Source organism: Stegodyphus dumicola, chromosome 2 (assembly GCF_044657685.1).
Source record: "Stegodyphus dumicola isolate Sdum_Otavi_A_Nest chromosome 2, ASM4465768v1".
NCBI classification, from domain to species: domain Eukaryota; kingdom Metazoa; phylum Arthropoda; class Arachnida; order Araneae; family Eresidae; genus Stegodyphus; species Stegodyphus dumicola.
This window is the reverse complement of record NC_140769.1, coordinates 251,276,673-251,298,217: the sequence shown is the minus strand read 5'-3', so window position 1 is coordinate 251,298,217 and position 21,545 is coordinate 251,276,673. Positions and strand designations below refer to the sequence as shown.

The window sequence follows — 21,545 nt, the reverse complement described above, 5'->3', positions numbered from 1 at the left end:
TTGTAGAGACATTAGTTATTTTTTGGAAGCAGGAAAGATGAAAAATTAGCAACGCCTTCGCAGGGAATCGAACCGTGGACCTCTCAGTTACGCACTGAGCGTGCAGACCACTACACCACGAAGGCTCGTTAAGAAGGCGGGAGAAATACCTTATACTGTTATGTGCATATGGGTTCGTAACAGATTGAATGAACACAGGTCCGATGATAGGTTGATAAAATTTGTTTTATCAAAAGAAATATTTCAGAGTTCTCTAACTTTCCACACAAATACTCGAACAGGTGTTTACCGTATCCTAGAGTACAATCAGTAGTTACATTTCAAACTACTAAGAACGCTCAACACAACGCAGTGTAAAGCTCATCTAAAATAGGAAGCTTTCCCGGATATCTCAATACTCTGAAATGGCTCTGAACTAACAACTCACAACAACAGCTCTCTCCAGTCTTATATAGTTTTCACCTGACGGCCGAGATATTTCTAGTTTCTTTCCTCCAAAGGCGGAACTTTTCGACATTGGCCACTCCTACGAGCGAAAGAGGTGTCCGTTTTATTGTGGAGGGCATCTAATAGGCGGCCACCATTGCCTCCTACGAAGAGAAGGACATATAAAAACCTACCTCCTCGGGGTTTGAGCACGGGCCCTTTGGTATCGCAGTCGGCTCTCCTAACCACTATACCTTCTGGGTGGCCGAGATATTTCTAGTACTTTCTACTTCTCTAAATTACTGGAAGGCATTATGAGAGCCAAATGTTGCAGTTATACGGAACATCAATTATAATATCCATTACAGTTACACAGACAGACAGGAACAAGTGGGGCACCAAAACACGCCATGGGCAAAACTAACCATCTATGGAAGTGCACCCTAAAGGGGCACACTAACGCCATCCTCGGGCATTTGTTGCAATATTCATAATAGTTACATATTAATGGTGCATAATTTGCATTACAGACAATATTGACATAAGGTATACTTTATGTGGCTACTTGGATACTTTATGTGGGTACTTGAGTTGCATGGATAAATGCAATAAGTTATTTACAGATATTTCTTTTGTATTTCAGTTTGGAGCTTTGTTAGTGGGGGGAGTGATTATAGTACGTGGTTCTTTGATTGTTTGGTTGTCTACTACACGGTGCGCAGTTTATAAGTTCATTCATAGTACAGTTCATAGTTCAGCACACAGTTTATGAATTAATTTCATAGTACATAGGGTCAAGTGCGTAGTACTGGCGTATATGTCACACATTACACAGTATGAAGTTAGTTCATAATTCATAGTTTGAGTAGATATGGGAAAAGTCACGGTTGTCTAAAAAAATCGAGATATTTATGTGTATTTTCTAAAGGCACTACTGCATAGTATGAGGGTGGAGAGTGTTGTCGCATTTTCTGAACTTGGAGAATTATTCTGAGTTGCATGCTATGGATGACTGAGGTCCATTTCTTGGCGGTGAAGGAAATCAATAATATTTTTGATGTTTTGGAAGACTTAAGGTGCTTAATGATGAATCTCCTAAATTCTATTCCAGTATCGGTGGGATGGCGAATGCGATGGGCTGACGTTAGCGGACACTGAAACGTGTAATGTTCAGGGTCTCCGCTTTCCCCGCATATGCATCTATCCGACGTAGCCATATTACGATTATAAAAATATTCGGGGAAGGAACTGTGACGCGAGATATACTTGGTGAGGAATTAGGTTCATACTTGTGATATTTTCGTCAGCCTTAGGTAGCAATTCGAATGTACGTCGTCCTTGTTCCCATTAACGTTGCCATTTTTCATTCGCCATTTGTTTTAGTTTGTACTTAGACTGATTTAGGCCATGGGATGTGAATTTGAGATCTTGTTTGTTCTAGTGATGCCTGTTTTGGTAGAAAATCGGCCCTTTCACAAGCGTTGTGCCCTCTGGTCCATGACAGGACAAATCTCTTGCTACTTGTGCTTATGATGTCTTACATTTGCCGGGCTATTGGAAAATTTGTATGCTGTTGTTTGATGGCATGTATGGAGGACTGACTATCGGGGATTGCTTGGGTGGTATCTGTTTTTAAGTCTCTAAGTTGCATTATGCTGTTTAGTATGGCTATGAGCTCTGTTTGATATACGCTGTTTTGCGGCCGAAATGAACCTTGCTATTCGGAGTGGAGGCCTGTTTTTGTTTTTTGTGGTGACACCGCTTGCTACCTTATTTTCGATATTTGAGCCACCCGCGTATGCAGTAAATTCGGTTGATGGAGAAGGCTTATCTAGGTTACAGTGGAGATTGTGAAGACTCAAAAGCGGGATGTCTGTTATAGTACTTCGGTGGCTGTTCTTCAATCTTGTGGATTGAAAATAACGTCGTTGTACGTGGTAGTTTTCTTGAGTTGTAAGATCATTGTGAAGAGTGCGTTGATTTCTGTTTAAGTTGGTAGTGTGATCACTCCGGCTATTATTTATAGTGCGTTGGTGGAGGTTGTTGAGAAGGATCGTGTAATATACAATCGGGTAATATACAAGAATGGTCTTTGAATTGGGTTAAGAATCCGAATTTTTCTCGGATTCTTAACCCAATTTAAAGACCATTCTTGAATTGGGAAAGACCCAGAGAATTCTTGAATTGGGAAAGACCTCTGGGAAAGACCCAGAGAGAAGCTCTGTAGGTAATTATTTTACTGACTATCGTGTTTAATAGAATTTTCATAATGTGATAATAAATTAAGGCCCCAGGAATATCCTTTCATCACTCTTAATGCTTTTGCAATTTTGGCGGTGGTTAGCTTCTTGTCCTGGAGATGCGGTATTCAACAGAATTTCTGGTTTATGGTGAATCCTAAGTACTTGATGGTCTTCACACATTTTGTTTTATTGTTTCCAATTCGCAGAGTGGGGTTCCTGGTGATTGTTGTCCTGGCTTGTGTATTACGACTGCGTGCGATTTTATGTGTGATATTTTAAGTTTTATTGTATGACAAACGTTGTTGAATATAGTAAGGGTGGTGTTGCAGTTTTCCTCTGTTGTCTTAGCGTACATCTTTGGATTATGAAGGATTTTGAGATATGCGAAATACGTAAGAACGTACATATATACGTACGCACAGACGCCACGAAAAGTTCTCTTCAGAATTCATTTTAAATAAGTTTTACAATTTTTTTGGGGAAAAGAGTCCTTTATTCTCTCCTTACATACAGATGTCACTCAAAAACATCGTTAAATTGCATTCAATAGCGGTCAAAATTGATATTTTCTTTGAAATATGATGCCTGAAGCTTTTCGTGATTACAATACTTCCTTTTTAGCTCTTACAAGAAAGTAAAAAAAAAAAAAATCATATATGTTGCCATCTGAGAATCTTAACATCAAAATTAAATTATTGGTTTAGCTAAATAAATATAATGTATGGTTTATGTAACAATAATGCTTCAGTTTATGATATAAAGCATTTTATTCTTTTGAAACAAAAGAAAAAATGCAACCAACCAGAGATAAGCAATGCTTAATTGTGAACAATACAGTAGTTAAGAAATAATAAATCTGAAGTTAATTCCGTAGGGACACTTGTGACAAAGATGAACGGGTTGAGGGTAATGATGTGAACCATTGAGTAAGATTAAAAAAAATCAAGAATTTAAATCTTAAAGTTCAGAAATGTGAAATAATTCCCCGACGGGATTATAGAAAATCAACTAAATTAATTTAACCATGTTTATGATTTAAATTCAGATTTTATAAAATTTATTAGAAAATTAAAACTGGAACAATCATTTTGTTCAGAAATGCGAAATGACGAAAAGTAAGCCTTATGAACTGTTGATGGTTGTGAGGAAAGATTCCAGTTCCCCTTGATAAGTCGAGATCTTTCTATTGGAATCGGCAATAATTCATTTGTTTTAATTGTTTATCTAAGCATTTTAATTACCACTTCCTGTTTCATTAATTATAAATTCCAATTTTTAATTTCCACTGTATAAATTTCACTTCGCATTTCCTAGGAGATAAATTTTATTTACATAATCTCTATTAAATTAAATTTTAATCTTTGCAGCGGAAATGCAGGATTTTACTTTTAAAATCCTTTTTGAATCAAGTTTGAAATTCGTTTATTTTAAAGCTTTTGTCATTATATTTCTTTACAAATACATATATATTTATTTAATCACTTTTGTTTTAAATTTAAAAAGTAATATTTTTATTCGATAGCTTTTCATTTGAAACATTTAAGTATAATTCAGAAACGTGGCTCTGTTGCCAATTCTTTCGGCTGCTGCCTGATAAAGAGTAATAAATAATGAACTTCTCTTTTATTCTTAAATTAATGTACTTCTGCTTTAGATTTGAAAACCAAGTTCTTGCTTCATATTGTTTTTAATTTTTGCTTTCCCGTTAAATAGTAGATTTCCATTTGTGGCTAATATACATACTATATATTTTATCTCATTGTTTTATTAATTAATGAATTTATCAGTATGCGTGATATTAACAGTACTTATTGAATTAATTATTCTTAGCTTTTAATCTATATATATATTTCTTCAATTTACTGCAAACAGAGCGACTGATCGATAAAGGATTTTTTCGTCGAAATATCGAAATTGCGTTAAAGAGGCAAGAAGGTGTTCTAGGAAATACCAATATTCTCCGAATGCGACTTCTGGCATTGAAATGTTTGCATCTCGGCGGACATCCAAGAGAACAACTCGAAGATATGGAAAAGCTCTTAAAGTATATGAAGTAAGTATTAAATTCATATTCGTATTTACCAGCGTGAACAACCTTTCTCGTTTATGAAAAGTACAATTTCCCAGCGAGATCTGGATTAACAGACATACATCTAACCTCCGTTCTGAACATCGCTAATGCTAATCATATGTCTCCAGAGGTGCGAAAGCAGGCTGCAGGAAAACGATGCTAGATGTTGGGAAAGAATAATAGGTATCAATCTATTGCCAAGATTTCCTTATGTTTCTTCTATTTTTTAAGAAACTACAGTATTAGATAAGATTTTATGTTCACTTTGCACAAAAAGAGGGGCAGATCTATATGTCCCGTTGTGTTGGGCCGATTGACGAAATTGCATTTTTCATGCCTCGAAAGCGTGACATAGAATATATATTAGATTTATATACTACCAGTATACAATTCCGATTCTGACACAACATCGGACTTGTCCTGAAATGACGCACGTACTGTGTTCAGTATTTCGATTCTACGACTCAAATTATTATAAAATGCCAAGTTTTGTAAAAATCGCACAAATAGTTTTTAAAAAATAAACTCTTATAATTTTAGCTTCTTAATATTAATTGAATATGGTATATATTTAATAAAATCTTTTTTTTAAACTTACTGGATTCCTTTTTTTGAAGTTCGAAGTTTAAATTTAATATAAATAAAATTCGCAGCTATTTGTATTTTTTAGTAAATTTTATAAATTTTTTAAAAATTCTTTTGAATTATAATCTACAAAACTTTTGCCATGATCTTAAAGTAGATGCCTTTCTAGGCTTACTTGCAAACAATAAGAATTTTTTATTAAACATTTCTATAAATATACGTGAAGTTATATATTATTGGATTTATATAGGAAATTTATTTGAAATTTAGCATATTTGTTGTAAGCAATAATAGCACCACACATTTTACACACTTTGTTACAATTATGTGAGAGAATGCACGATGTACCTTTTTTTCTCCTCGTGCTCAGTGAAAGGGAAAAGAAAACTGGTTACCATAAATTAAGAATTTCGACAAGTATTCTTGACGTAAATTGAAAAAAAAAGTGCCCCAAGATAAATTTTAAAAATTGTGCTAAGTTTCTCTTCAGATTTTACCAAATTTAATATTTAGGCATAATTTGAGACGTGGAATCGAATTATGGAAAAAAATAGTCATGTCATTTCAGAAAATGTTCGGTTTCTAGTCCAAGTACCTATGCTAGAACAGTATTATATATAAATCTAATATTTATCCTACATCGTGCTGTCGACATATGAAAAACGCAAGCTAAATTTCGTCAAACGGGCCCACTAGAATGGAAAATATAGAACTGGTCCCCCTTTTTTGTGTTACTCATTTTTAAATCCATCCTTAAATATGAAAATGGCCTGATCTTTATTTTTTCCTTGAGGTTTACACTACAGTACGCTACGCTCATACGTATTTGGCAGACATCAGATACTGAGTTTGACTTGCCTGATGTGGAGCAAGAGTCAGGCAAAAGACGACCAGATTTACATACGACCGACATAAAATATTTAAGACATAGCACAGGTTCGATAATACAGCACATTCGAGATTTTAGCGATGCCATATTAGTATCCTAAATTTGCATAACATTGTAAAACGATTTTTGTTCACGTTATTGACTGTATTGAACGATAAAATTATTAAAAAATAAGCGCTTTCATAACTTAATTATATTAAATCAGTTTTTGCTTTGATGCCCTCAACATTGATGGAATATGAATTTTTTCCAACTAAAATTGGAATGCCCACGTGCTTCATAGATTCCGCTTTGAAAATCATTCGGTAGAATGGCGTTTCTTAATCGTTTAGTAAGTGAACTAAGACTTTTAATGTCTCTAACACTTTTTAATGTCCACTTTTATCCTGAAACCCACACAACTACCACAAGAACGTCCAGAGAACGTTCAGTGTGCAAGTGCTTCACAAACGTGTCGGGAACGTTCAAGCAGAACGTTCAAAATGCCGTCTATATGTTAGTTACAGTTCTAAGACGGGCAATAACACGTCAAATACTTGTGTTTGTAACACTTTCATGCAACGTGTCCTTAACGTTCTAGTACACTCTTTTTGGCACGTTTTACCTGAACGTTCTGAACCACGTATATGTATTGTAGTTCAATAACGGACAACAGTACTTCAAAAGTGGTACTATTATCACTTTTTATAACGTTCTATGAATGTTCTTCTAACGTTCTAACAGAACGTTCCTTTAACGTTCTGGCAGAACGTGGTGAATCACGTCAATATGTTACAATAATAACGGGCGGTAGAACGTCAAAAAATGGTGTTACTAACAATTTTATAAAACGTCCATTGAACGTTATATGGAAGCTCTTTTAACCTTCTAACAGAACGTTCCTTCAACGTTCTAGAAGAACGTTTTTTTTAACGTTCAGGCAAAACGTTCTGAATTACGTCTGTAAGATATAGGTCATTAAAGGACAATAGAACGTCAAAATGTGGTACTAGTAACCATTTTATATAACGATCCTAGAACGTTCTATGAAAGTTTTTATAACGTACTAGCAAAACGTTCTCTTAACGTTTGGGCAGACGTTCTGAATGTTGTCTATAGAGTATGGTTCAAGAGTATGGTTTTAATTGGTTTTTATTTCTGACTAGAAGACAGACCTGTATACATTTTATTTAATTTAAATTTAGCTTTACAAATTTTCATGAAAATTATTAGTAACTTATACACAATTTTATCAATAAATTTAATATTTCAATTACAGAAATTATAAAATGAAAATTATAGGATAGTAGCTAATGAAAAGAGATTGTATTTAAATTCAGATAGTTCATAATACAACAAAAGGGATCCTTAGTGTTTTAGCACAAAGTTAATAAAAGAAATTTTTTTTCTGATTTTAAACATATATACAGCTGTCGGCTCTTAAACGTTATCAGAATTCTTGCTCTAGTGAGGAACTTAGGCCACAACGATGACAATGTCGATTTCCATTGGTATCTCATCAAATACTCGCCTTACAGTTTTCAATACTGTTACGTTTTTCTCTTTATTCTTCTGACATCAGTTGTTACGTTATTTTCTTCCTTTACGTTCGTACGGGGTTCGTAGATTTGGAGTGAATAACGACGACACTTGATGAAGTATCGAAACACACTTTATTTAGCCAATATTAATCAGGACAGCTCCAAAACACTTTTACAGTCGTCGAAGATCTATAATAAACACGCTGGAGCAATCAGCGACACAGCCTTCACACTGTCAGGCATTAACGGTGGAGACAGCTTCACTGCAAAGCACCCGAGTACAGCTCCCATCTCTGCTTGGTTGTTCTCGGAACTCCACGTACTCTCGAGACTCTCCACACGATGCACTCGACGATACAGAAGAGCATAGCTCTCGACTCAGCACAGTCTATGACGAAACTCGACGATGCACTAATTTGCGATGTACTAAGGCTCTCTCGATGTACTCGACGACCACCTCGGCGCTAGATTTGGAGACACTATCAGCTCGCTAGACGAGGCACACACACTCTCTATGAGAGACACACACTAACTGACTGCGGACCAGCAGGGTTATATAGCTTTAGGCTTGTGTTCGGGAACATTCTGGACTAAACCGGTAAGAATTCGTTCCAGAAGGTTCTCCATCCGTCCTTGGTATATCGCCAATTTTGTCGCTAAATGGGCGATTTCTCGCCAAATATGGCAACCCTGACATCTTTTGCCATTTTATGACAACCCTAAAACTGCTTTGCGGGGAAGCCATGTTACCGCGCCTTTACATTTCGTAACAATACCAAAATAATCCAGCGGCGTTTGGTTGACCGCTAAAGGGATTCTCACAATATAGCGGTGTAGCTGAGGGTGCTTATGTACTGTAGAGTTGAATATCCATGAACTCCGCAGCATCGAAGTTGTGAGAAGTTTACGGTTATTTCTTTTTACTTTTTACGGTTATTTCAGATTTAACCATAAAGCTTCATAACCTCATGTTGCAGCTCTGCGATAAATACGAAATGCGAGCTTCCAAAAAAAAAATTATTTTATTTTTCAAACAAAATAATCAGGAGCATGCAGTTGCTCTGATAAAAATGATGAATGAAATTTTAGAAAAATGATGATAGGTATTTTAATTGCATTTCTTTCATATAATTCCTGATATAATTTTATTGGTGTGTGATTATCAGAAAAGCCAACTTTCGTTGTATTTAAGTTTCATAAGGAACATCTTTCCTTTCTTCAAACATCTGACAACAGAGAACCGGTTAACATTTAAGCATTTCATTAAATTGCCATCTATTGTGATTATTCACATTCGGATTCCATCAGTTATTTTTATATACATTATACGGTTTTAAATTTATAACCATTTTATGTAAAATTTGCTTCAATATATTGTTACGAAATGGCCAGCTGCATTAAGATAGCTTAAAGTTGCCATAAAAACAGCAGGGCAGGATTGCCAGATTTGGCGCGAAGTCACCCATTTGGCGCAAAATTGGCGATATGCCATAGACTGAGAGAGAATATTCTAGAGAGAATTCTTACCTGTTTTCCCGAGAATGTTCTCGAAGACAGGTCAAAAGCTATAAAAGTCCTGCCTCTATACGAAGGAGTTTATCGTGAACAGTATCTTGAGAGTAGTATATTGAGTTCAGTAGTAGCGTCTTGAGCTCAAAGCGATCAACTCGAGAGCGATCGACCGTGTCGGGAGCTGTACTATAGTGCTTTGTCGTGAAGCTATCTTCACCGTGTAGCCTGAAAGCTGTGTTGCTGATTGTTTCAGCATTTTTATCGTAGTTTTTCGACAGCTGTAAATGTCTTTGGAACTCTCCTGTGTAACACTGACGAATAAATTGCGTTTTGATTCTTTATTAAGTGTTGTCGTCAATCACTCCAAATCCACGAGCCCGTAGAACGCAACGATATCATAAATAGTTATGCCTTTATTATATGAAATATTTTTGTGTGAATACTTGGTGCTTAAGATTAAATATCCTTAAACGGTAGTCGTCAAATAACCCATCTATGTGTTTTAAATAGAAATCCTTAGACAGCAAATGAAGAAAAGCTAATTTATGTAAAATTAAAATTATTTTAGATAAAGTCTTAATTTTAAATTGTACATTTATCTTATAATACGCAACTAGATTTGTTAACTTACAAATTATAGAAAAGATTATCGTCATTATGTTTAAGTTGTGCTTCTCACAATTAGAAATCACTTCTCACTGGTCCACTGCACTTAAGTCCGAAACTGACGCTTTCCAGAAAGAGTTGCAAAAGATTGTAACATAACATGTTTTAAGAGTTTTCTAATTCACTTTTGTGCATTTTTTGCTGAAAGACCAAGTATCCTTAGTAATCAGTTGTCTCCAGTCTTCTCTTACCTACGTCCAGAATTTTAAACTATACGCACACACAACTTTTAATGCTGATGTTCATATGATTATATTTATATTTTAGGCTTGCATATGGAGAATACTATCCGGAACTTGAAATAGTTTACAAAAGACTGGTTGCTACAAGTCTAGTTGTACAAGATTATGCCAGATTTGCCAGCTATGAAGAAGAGGTAATAACAGCTTTTTTAATCGAAAAGAATTAAGCTCTTCTAAAGTACAGACCTCTTTTAGTTCCGAAGTGTTTTAAAGTCATTTTTTCTAAAGCATTTTTATGAATTTTCATAAATATATTCTTTATATTTTACTTATGTTACGTATATGGCTTAGCTGCCATAATTGCATGGACACACACTAGAAGCAGATTAGGAAGGTATACGAAGTTTAGTCAAAAATGTATTATTCCCTACAGTGTTGCCACTGCTCGCTTTGAAACTGTTGAATTTTAAAATCAAAAATTCATTAAGGTTTTACAAAATATGAAATAAAAAATAAAACAAATTCCAGATTCCGAATTCGGGCTTCCAGGTGCCCATGTTCGGGTGAAGGAGTATGTTATACAAAATTTGATGACTCTAGGTACCATTATTTTTTCACAATGCGAGAAGTATACATACATTCATGCCGGTTCTTTATTATTTAGTTTCTTTAAGTATAATACAGGGCGATAATGTTAGGTGGCAACAATTTGAAAAGTGATACAGCGCAATTGAGTGATCCAATGCAAAATGCTGTTTCGAGACTAATAGAACTTCTGATCCTATGCGTCTGATGCACAGGTTGTTCATATACGTCAGGTGCTTGAAAATGGCAGTGCCACAGAAGTAGTGAGATTTTGCCCGATCGAAGAACATTTCAACATTTGCACGTGCAACTCATGGATCATCTCCAGCGGGTACAGACCTTAACCCTTTGCGGCACAGTGCGTCCGGTCTGCACACACCTAAAAATTTCCTTCTGTACGTACAGAAAAATTGAATGAACTCTGAACCTTCTTTATTTATAGTAGATGGCAGCTCAACACAAACCAGTCCATATATTTTAGCCATGTTTAGTTTTTTAAGACCCTCATTTTTCAAAGAAATCTTCCAGATTTTTTAGTGTATAAAAGGAATTGTTTGAAAAGAAATTTCTATGCTATTTTTTTGGCTGTATGCTAATATCCTTATTCTATATTAGTTTTAAATTTTTACCTTAAAATATTGCCTAAAATCAAAAGGCGAACCCTAGGTGTGCCCAGACCAGGCTCACCGATAATCTAGGACAACTGAGAGTCTGTATGTTTTGTTTCTCCGCATCTCATCGGTCAATTCATTGACAATAAGGCTGGTTTCAGCATTCTTTTCGAAGCTCTATTCAATCAGTGTGCCCACTTTGGGCACACCTATAAAATTAAAACGATAAGTGCATCTTCACAAAATTTTACTTGTGTACTCCTCTAGGCTTAATTAGACTGCCTACCTTTTTTTAAATCAAAACTCCGACTTTAAAAGGTAGCGTGCCGGAAAGGGTTAAATGGAACGAGTTTCCAGAACGTGTAACATTTCCACGTTGGTTCTTGCAACACAGCATACTGTATCCTCAGTTTGCAGTATTTATCCTCTTTATAGATGTGGCTACGTTCAAATGTAATGTCATGTTTAATATGCACAATAATTATGTGTGGGCCACTGTAAATCCGCATACTACACATCTGAGCTGCTGCCAGCAAAGGTTCCCCGTAAATGTGTGGCTAGGAATTATCAATAATCACTGAATTGGCTCGCATCTTTTACCAGACCGCCTAAACGGGTAGAAGTACATCAAATTCCTTCCGCAGATCTCGACTGATATATTATAAAATGTGCCAGCATATGTTCGAACAATTATATGGTTCCAGCACGACGCAGAGCAAGCACGTTCAATGTCAACATTGCCGTTTCAATGTATTGAACGTTGTACTTCAAATCTTGTTAAAGAGCATTATAAATATGAACAGGTTTTTAACTACTCATAGTCTATCATTAATATCATATTCATATTGTATTCTGTTCATATTCTATCATTAAATCTAAATAAACCCTGAATTTCCTCGTATCTGAAATCGAATTCTGAGAGATTTTGAAACTTTTCGGATATCAAACTTTCGAATCCTCTAAATAAGAATCAGAGGAGGGGAAAAAAATTATACTTAAAATTTTATATACGAAGAAAAATTCGAAATCTGCGTTTAGTGAGAAACAAAATTCAAGCATGCATTTTTAAAAATACATCTATATTTACTAAAAAGCAGAGATATGACGTTTAGTAAATGAAGGTCGTAGCTAATATCTTGAATCTTGGAAGTTCACTTTCTCAAGATAGTTTAATAAACATATTTTTGCAAAGATTCACATTTCACTTAACAATTCAGAATCCAGCAAGTATAGCTGAATAGTTCAGGTGGTAGAAAAGTGGTGTAATGTTTGCTTCGAAGAATTTATATGCCATGCCAAGAATTGACATATTCGTAGTAGATAATTTGTATCTAGAATTAACGATACTATTCAAGGGATAGTTTCAAGAATTTTCGAGAAAGCGCGGCATACCATTTACTTGAAAAAGCTAACGAAGACTATCGGCTTTTAATAGGAGGAATGCGTTCATGAAGGACTTTCTAAAGGAAACTGGTTCGTATTCACACTACATTTAGGGAAAACCAGAAAAACCAAACGCGCAACTAGCCCTTTGGCCTTGCTTGGAACCCAAGTCGAACAACTGGCATTCAGCGGTCTTTACCACTGGACTACTGGTATGGCTTAACAGTACAGGACGCAGGCTCGTTAGGATTTTATACGTTTTATGGATTTTGATATCATTAAAAAATTCTAATAATCCCATTCTTTTTAAAGACTTCTACTGAGCAAACGCTTGGCACTAAGCGTCAGTGAAATTAATCTTTCCAAAGTTTTAAATTAAAATGTTCGGTTTTAGTTAGGATTTGAACGATTCAAACCCAGCACATTCAAATATCTTCGATTGACATGGGATTCAGGGTTTTACTTGGATACAACACATAATGGACTTTAAGAATCGGACGCTAAGAACTGAGTACAAACTTCAGGAATTTTAAAGTGCCAAGTGGGGCTTGTATCCAAAATTATAGAAAATACTCTACGCAACAGTTGCTGAAGAAGTACAACTTACGTAACGGCAGTCCGTTTAACTCCAGTGCAAAGTACGAACCTAAAGTATCTTCTAAGCATCGAAAGACTGTCTGCCATCAACATTACACATGCTTACCGTAAAACTTCTACAGCTGAGGACTCACGCCCCTGCATATGCAGACAGAATCAACAGCTGCACAACAAATTATTTCAGTAGCGTCTCCGATCTGCAGGGCTTAAGATTCACGCACGCGCAATACACATTTTTTCAGCACGGCAACCTTCGTCGATTACCCACGAATTACCACTTCAAGCACGCATTGTCAATTGCTGCGAATTGTGTCTGTGTTCTTTTTTACTTCCTTGTACGAAGTAAAAAGGAAGTATTGTAATCGCGAAAAAGCTTCAGGCAGCATATTTCAACGAAAATATTCATTTTGACCGCTATCGAATGCGATTTAACGATGTTTTTGCGTGATATCTGTACGTAAAGACAGAATAAAAGACTCGTTTCCTCCAAAAAAATTATAAAACTGCTTTAAAATGAATTCTGAACAGAATTTTTCATGGCGTCTGTACGAACGTACGCACGTAGGTACGTATCTCGCATAACTCAAAAACGAGTAGCCTCAGAACGTTGAAATATTGTATATAGGACTGCTATAACATGTAGATGTTCACCTCGTATTTTGGTTGCAATCGGCCGCACCAAACGTATATAAATATATTTATATACTATATATCCACTCTGTTACCCGTGATCCGTTACCACTCCGTTACCCTCAGTGATCTCAATTTCTTTACTCTTATATGTTTGTGAATTGTACATTTTTGCTTTAAAAATGATTGAATTATGTTGTTTTTTTCTTCCGGTTAAGATTTTTATGCCTTTAGTAAATCTGTATGCAATATTTTTAGAATTATCAACAATTTTAAAGTTGTTTAAGTGCCACTAAGCCTAATAATTTTTTTGATCGTGGCCATTGCTTGTTTACATTTGAAACAGCGGACTAGTGGATTTGTTGCCAATGTAGAGAAACTTAGCTTCGCAACAACAAAGATAACGCCTTCATTTATTATTGCCAATTAAATCATGCTTAATCCTTTCTGGAATTTTTTTGGAGGAAATAAGTGTTTAAGATTTACTTCGTAATTTTTAATATAGATATTTTGAGTTTTTATGTATTTTTGCCTTCTCGGGAAGTGAGAACTGAATTAATTGAATGAGAAATACTCAATCGTCTGTGAAAAACTGTTTCTTTTTTGTTTTGTTTGCTTAATTTATTTATACATCATTCTAGCTTTATTATATTATTTGAATAGAACATGTGGCAAGGATTAGATAATTCTATTCTTTAAAGGATATAAATTTTGTGCATTCTGAGTTATAATATGAACGAAATATAATACTGTTAAGTGAATCTAGCGCCAGAGTGTCGTTATGGTAAACAAATACTAGAGTGAATTTTAAAGAATGCATTTATTCTATTCTGGTTTATGCGCTGTCGGCGAAGTAGATTTAATTCAATCCAATAAGTTTAAATGAAATGCAAGAAAAAATGCATATAATTTAATATTCCGTACAAGGAAGTCATGTGGTGTACACATCGGATTTTTTCATATACGAAAAATAAATGCTTAGAAGTAGTCATAGTCCTAAAAATAACTATTTAGAAGTCTGAATGAAGAATTACTGATTTTTTATTCAGATAAGCCCAGAAATGCGGAATTTATTTACTCGGGACTTACAAGCTTATGCGAAAACAGACATAGACGTTGTTCTTTCTTCAAAATAGACGTTGTTCCTTGTTGACTTGCTGATGTTAATACTGTAGGTTTCTGTAACGCTTAATAAGCAATTTACTTAACCTTATATCATATTTATTTCCTAATGTATTTTTGTTTGATATTCCATCCTATATTTACTATTATAAATATCTTTTTAAATTTATTTGAATTAATATTTTCCACAAAGACATCTCTCATCCAAATAATTTTTCGGTGCTTTGCCATAATCAATTAATTTAAACTCATTTTACAGTTTTTTTCTAATGCAGTTTCTATACATATATCTTATATGTATATTATGTACAACTTCTACATTATATGTCTATGTTTTCTTGTTTTTGATTGCATTATCGTACCTATTAGTAATCCAAAAGACATACATTTTATTCGTAATCGATCCTCTAATAACTAGGCTTACCGTATTTTCTTTTTTTTTTTTTCCCTCAACGGAAGAATTTTGAGTAACAAATACTCGCGTAGAATATAAAACCGGAAAAAGCAACTACTAAGAAAAAAGGAAAATAAAGAAGGATTGAGAAGGCGAAATAAAGAAGTTATTAACAAAAAACAACAATGAGTTAAAATAAATTCTCAAATATATATCATAATATATATCATTAGTAACTCAAATATATTATTTATTAGTATTTCTCATTTAGTATCTAGTGTTTTAATCATTAGTGTGAATTTTGTTTAAAAATTATTTGTTATTTTTAACAGTATCGAAAAATCCACATCAATTTAGTTGGCTACTAATTTTGCAGTTTAGTACAGATTTTACTGTCGATTCAGCCAGTTTACCTCTTTCTTCAAACCATTTTTTTATTTGATGCTTATAATTGACAATATTCTTTTGATTGTTTCCAGTGTGTCTCGCATTGCTTGAAAATGTACTCTATCATTTAAATGGCACCGTGCAATGAAATGTGTTTTTATTTGAAATGACTGAAATTTTGTATCCCATTTTTTCACAATTTTTATTTTTCTAAATTTCATAATTAGCTGACCAAAGCTTTTGAAATCATTAATTCATCAAAAACTTGATTCATATTTATTGTATAATTTGTGACAGTTTAATACATTTTTTCATTTGAAGCTTCAATTTCAGACCATTTTAATTTAGTGTTGTAAAATTAAAATAAAAATTCCACCCCACCAAAACGGTTTTCCCATAGCTCAGTATAGAAAAGACATCAATCAAAAAAGTTGTAAATTTATGGTAGTGGTAATTTATGGTTGTAAATTATGGTACGGTTGTATTGATATTAATACTTTCATCATTTTCTAATATAAATCTTATTTTTCAGGTGCGTTATTTTTTCCATGCTTTGTGCGTTCATGTGCACGAAGCAGGTTTAGTTTTGAAAAAACTTCCTCACAATCATCACATGCAAATTTTCGAGCAGTTCTTAACGTAGGGGCTAACTCCTCTAATTTCGAAGGATGGCACTTAATAACATGCGCCCGTAATTTTCGTCGGAATGAATAGGACTTCGAACATTCTAAACATAGCAAATTTCTTCCATAATAATCACACTAAAAGACACAAGTCAGGGTTAATTTCGTAGCGTGACAATATTTAGCAGAACAACATATCTTTGCTCGCCGATCTTATGATACATCGCCAATAGTGTATAGCAGATGCCAGCCTATTACGCTAGCGAAGCATGTTACTGCTCATGCGTGAAGCGTAAGCCCTGAGGAATGGAGACGCTACTAATTATTCCCCAATTACGAAACCAAACGCAATTCCACAACACATGATTCCATCCTAACGCGTATGAAGCACTTAATATCAAGCTGGAATGTGAAATAGAAGTCTTCAACAATAGTCTACTAACTCCAATGCAAAGTTTCAGTAGTAAACTGACGGTCCAGGCCATGATAATGGAATTGGCTGGGTCGTTGTTCAGTACATTGATGGACAAAAATTCCACATATGAAAAGTACAACTTTCACCCAAGAATAGCATCTTCCAGGCTGAAGCGCGTTTACTAGCTGTGGCAAAAATTTATGCAGTAAACAGTAGACACTACACCGTCAGTTTCTATAGCGACAGCCTCTCAGTGCTTCATGCCACCCTAAATCCCATCGACAGTTCTCATATCATCAGGAATATTCAAAAGGACTCAAGGCGCTTCAGATACTTTAATTTCCACCTTCACTGGATAAAGGTACATGTCAGGAAGTAGATTCACTGGCAGCTCGCATCATCATAGCGAATTCGTAACTTCTGCCTCTGCCAGACTTTCACCTCAAAAGATTCGTCCATCATTTTGTTAAAACAAACTGACAAGACGCATGAGACCATTTATCACTCGCTAATTTGTGGCGCCTTTCTATTCTTTCCTAAAGTCAGCAACAAGTGACGTACTTCCACTGTTCAGCTAACACGCTACATTACAAATCACGGCCCATTCCCAGTCTAACTTCTTAAGCATTGTTTAAAATAATTAGATGGCATCTGCGGTAGGACGGGAGAGTCCGAACATTACCCGACGTGCTGCTCACTGATATCCAGCGACCATCTCTGATTTCCAGATAACACAGATGACAGAGTCCCGTACCAATGCTATATCATTAATTTGCACCAAGTATAATTTGGCAAGATATCGCCAAGCTGGAGTCGGTTTTGGCGACTAATTTTTATCGCTAACTGTCGACAAACTTGGCGACATTTTAGTCCGGTCTTTGTACAGCTATAAAAAAATTGTAATTGTATAAATATAGCTGATGCTCTAAATATCTGTAACCGTAGTTCGGTTCCCATACGCCTTCCAGTAATTTCGTGAAGCAGAAAGTACTAGAAATATCTCAGCGCCCAGGTAAAAACGATATAAGACCGACCAGAGCATCAGTTCCTCAGTTGTTAGTTCAGCGTGAATATGGAGCACTGAGAAATTTCCAGATTAGCTTCTTTCTTTATATGCGCTTTGCACTGCGTTGTGTGTAACGTTCTTAGTAGTTTGAAGTGTAACTGCTGATTGTACTCTGGGATACTTTGAAGAAATAAATTTTATCAAGATAGCATCGTTTCTGTATACATTGAATCTTTACGAACCCGTACGCACGCAACATTATAATTTTTTATGCAAAGTCCTGAAAATATTGACAGCTTATTTAAAATTTTTTTTCAAACAGTTTACATATGCGTAAGTTTCTCTTATAAGTTCATTCGCGATGGAATCCCTCCTTTAAGAAGGTAGCCCTCGTAAGCTTTGGCATATTCAAACAAACAAGCAAAACTTTACTGAACATCAGTTTCTCCATTTTTTTCTTTTCGCTGTATTCTTTCTAGGTGACTGTGTATGAGTTAAAAATTAAGAAAAGTCACTGGTTGTGTTTTTTAAATTAGTGCTTTATTCATTACTCAGTTGAGAAATGCTTTACGTTACTGTACTTGCAAACACCAATACGAGTCTTGCTTTCGATTTCAGTTTGCTTCTGTTAAAACCAGTTATTAATTATAAATAGGGAAGAAGATGGAAAACCAATTGGTTTTCTGTCCGAAGAAAGAATGCTCAATTGCATCGTACAATGGTAGAAATAAATGCGTTCGTAATAAAGAGTTCAGGAAATATGAACTAATTTTTTATACCTATATGTAACTTATATTTATCACATAAAAATGTGAAACTCATTTTTACTTGAGACATTTCATCTGATGAAATTCTCTTTCGCTATTTGTAAAATGAAGTAAATTCTGCGGCTCCTTGAAAAAAATTGAGTGTCGGCTCTCGAAATTTTCAGAACCCTAATATGTGGCTCTTTTGGCCATGCCTGCTATGCAGTATCCTTGTTACCGTGAAAGACCGAAATTGGAGAATGTCGACTTTCACCGGAGAATATCAACATTCACCAAAAAAGTCGGTGAAAGACTGAATATTTCACTACATTCTTGTATATTCGGACCCTCACCGGTGTATGTCGACAATCACAGATATGCTCTGGTGAAAGTCGAAAAGAGAGGTCATAAAAGCCCCGTAATAGTTTAAGTTGTTGCAATAAATAAGATTTGAATCACATAATTTAGTAAGTTTCTTATCACTGTTATTTTATTTTCTCATTTAGAACGTACTGTATAATTAAGTAAATTTTTAACTTCTATTATTTTCCTTTCTGATTTTGAATGTATTGTGTGTTTTAGGTTCTCATGTTCTTATTTCAAGTCTCAAGTGCGTTTATTCGCGACTGAATTATGGAGAAGAAAATATAATATTGTTATATGTTCAACATTCACCATTAGTACATGGTGAATGTCGACATTGACCGGTGTAAGTCAGAAATAAGAGTATTTGGAAAATATTTCGGACATACACCAAGAGACTAAGTGAATGTTGACATTCACCGGTGAAAGTCGACATTCTCCAGATTTCGGTGTTTCACCGACCCATCCTATAATTAGCCATTGGAAATGGATAATAGGAAAAAGAGAATAAGGTAACATTCGACCGTTGCAAAAAGATGAACAGCCTCGGTTAGAATTCTGACAGATTTAATCAACGGCGTTAAAATACCCCTACAAAGAATACCTATTTGAAAGTTTCTAGGAACCGATATAAGGTCAATGTTTTGAGGAAACAACCAAAACCTCCTGAATCTTAAAGTCATTTTTTCATCATTTTTTCATGTATCTGTTACCGTGAAAGACCGAAATTGGAGAATGTCGACATTCACCGGAGAATGTCAAGATTCACCAAATACGTCGGTGAAAGATCAAATATTTCTTTACATTCTTGTACATTCAGATCCTCACCGGTGCATGTCGACAATCACAGATATGCTCTGGTGTAGGTCGAAAAGAGAGGAGTATATGTATACGCTGCCATTCCAAAAGGAAGTGTTCCACAAATAAATGCAGTTGTGAAAGCGAGGGCCTCTTGTGCGATTCAAAGTGTCATAATAGTTTAAGTTGTTGCAATAAATAAGATTTGAATCACATAATTTGGTAAGTTTATAACTTTTATTATTTTCCTTTCTCATTTTGAATGTACTGTGTGTTTTAAGTTCTTATATTCTTAAGTTCTTATTCCGAGTTTCAAGTGCGTTTTTTCGCGAATGAATTACGAAGAAGGAAATATAATATTCTTATATGTTCAACATTGACCGGTGTAAGTCAGAAATAAGAGTATTTGGAAAATATTTCGGACGTACACCAAGAGACTATGTGAATGTTGACATTCACCGGTGAAGCTCGACATTCTCCAGATTTCGGTGTTTCACCGTAACATATCTATGATAATATGTGTTACATTTTGCTCTTTCATACTGATAGTGAATGTATACGTATTCAAATTTTAAATATTTTAAAAGATTAACATATTTCCCTTTTCCAATTTTCTAGCTACGTCGCTTTCATCACACCTTATTCAGGGACGAATCTGCGAGAGAGATAAACTTTATGACTTCTTTATTTGGACATTTACGGATGTTTAATGTCGTTTAATAACGATTGTTTACAGTATACTAATTTTGTGATTCAAATATTCTTATTGTTTTGATGTGATAAAGGAATCATTATCACAATTTATAAATTCTGTACGTTTATTTTCTTATTATGTATAAAGTTACTGAATTCAAAATTTATCTTATATTTTTGCAGAATTAATAAAACAGATTTCTAAGCAGTGTTTTCTTTTTTTGTGTTTTCACAATATAATTATATCGTAGTTTAGTGTTCTGGTTGTTTTACTTTTTTTACGCAATAACAGTGAAACTTTAAATTCTGGAACAGCCTTGGATTTTAAGTTTCAATTGGTCTTCACATCTCTAATGAAGGACCACCTAACGTAACCGACCTTGTTCAAAAGGCCGATTTCGTCTAAAAATATCATATTGTTTTATTTCTCATTTTAAAGGCTGGATTCTTACCTACCCAAAACAACTTTCCTTATTTTAATATATTTATTAGAAGTGGAAATATATCAGTTTTTCTGAGAGAGGAAAAACCGAAAGTTATTGCTTGCAACTGCAGAAGTGAAATTTTAAAAGGAATATTAAAAATGCAATTTCGCCCTTTTTTACTTCCTTGTACGAAGTACAAAGGAAGTATTGTAATCGCAAAAAATTTCGGGTATCATATTTCAACGAAAATATCCATTTTGACGGCTATCGAATGCAATTTAACGATGTTTTTGCGTGACATCTGTACATAAGGACTCGTTTCCTCTCCAAAAATTATAAAACTGATTTAAAATGAATTCTGAAGAGAAATTTTCGCGGCGTTTGTTCGTACATATCTATCTCGCATAACTCAAACGAATAGCCTCAGAACATTGAAATTTTGTATATAGGTTTGGTATAACATGTTAGATGTGCACCTCGTATTTTGTTTGCAATTGGCTGCACCAAAAGTGTATAAATATATATATATATATATATATATATATATATATATATCCATTCTGTTACTCAGCTCAGTGATCTCATTTTCTTTGTTCTTATATGTTTGTAAATTGTGCATTTTTTGTTTTAAAAATGATTGAATTATGTTGTTCTTATCTTCCGGTTAAGGTTT

At 34.6% G+C, this 21,545-nt stretch overlaps 1 protein-coding gene across 2 annotated transcripts in view; it reads left to right on the top strand.

Moving 5' to 3' along the window:
- Nucleotides 1–20,658, top strand: part of LOC118194815 (histone-lysine N-methyltransferase SMYD3-like) — a 65,854-nt gene extending 45,196 nt beyond the window's left edge. For both annotated transcript variants that reach the window (XM_035366023.2, XM_035366027.2), the window contains 3 exons: nt 4,542–4,722; nt 10,180–10,288; nt 20,373–20,658. In XM_035366023.2, coding sequence (XP_035221914.1) covers nt 4,542–4,722; nt 10,180–10,288; nt 20,373–20,474 — 392 coding nt within the window. In that variant the 3' untranslated portion in view covers nt 20,475–20,658. The remainder of the gene's footprint in view (nt 1–4,541; nt 4,723–10,179; nt 10,289–20,372) is intronic.
- The last annotated feature ends 887 nt before the right edge of the window (nt 20,659–21,545 follow it).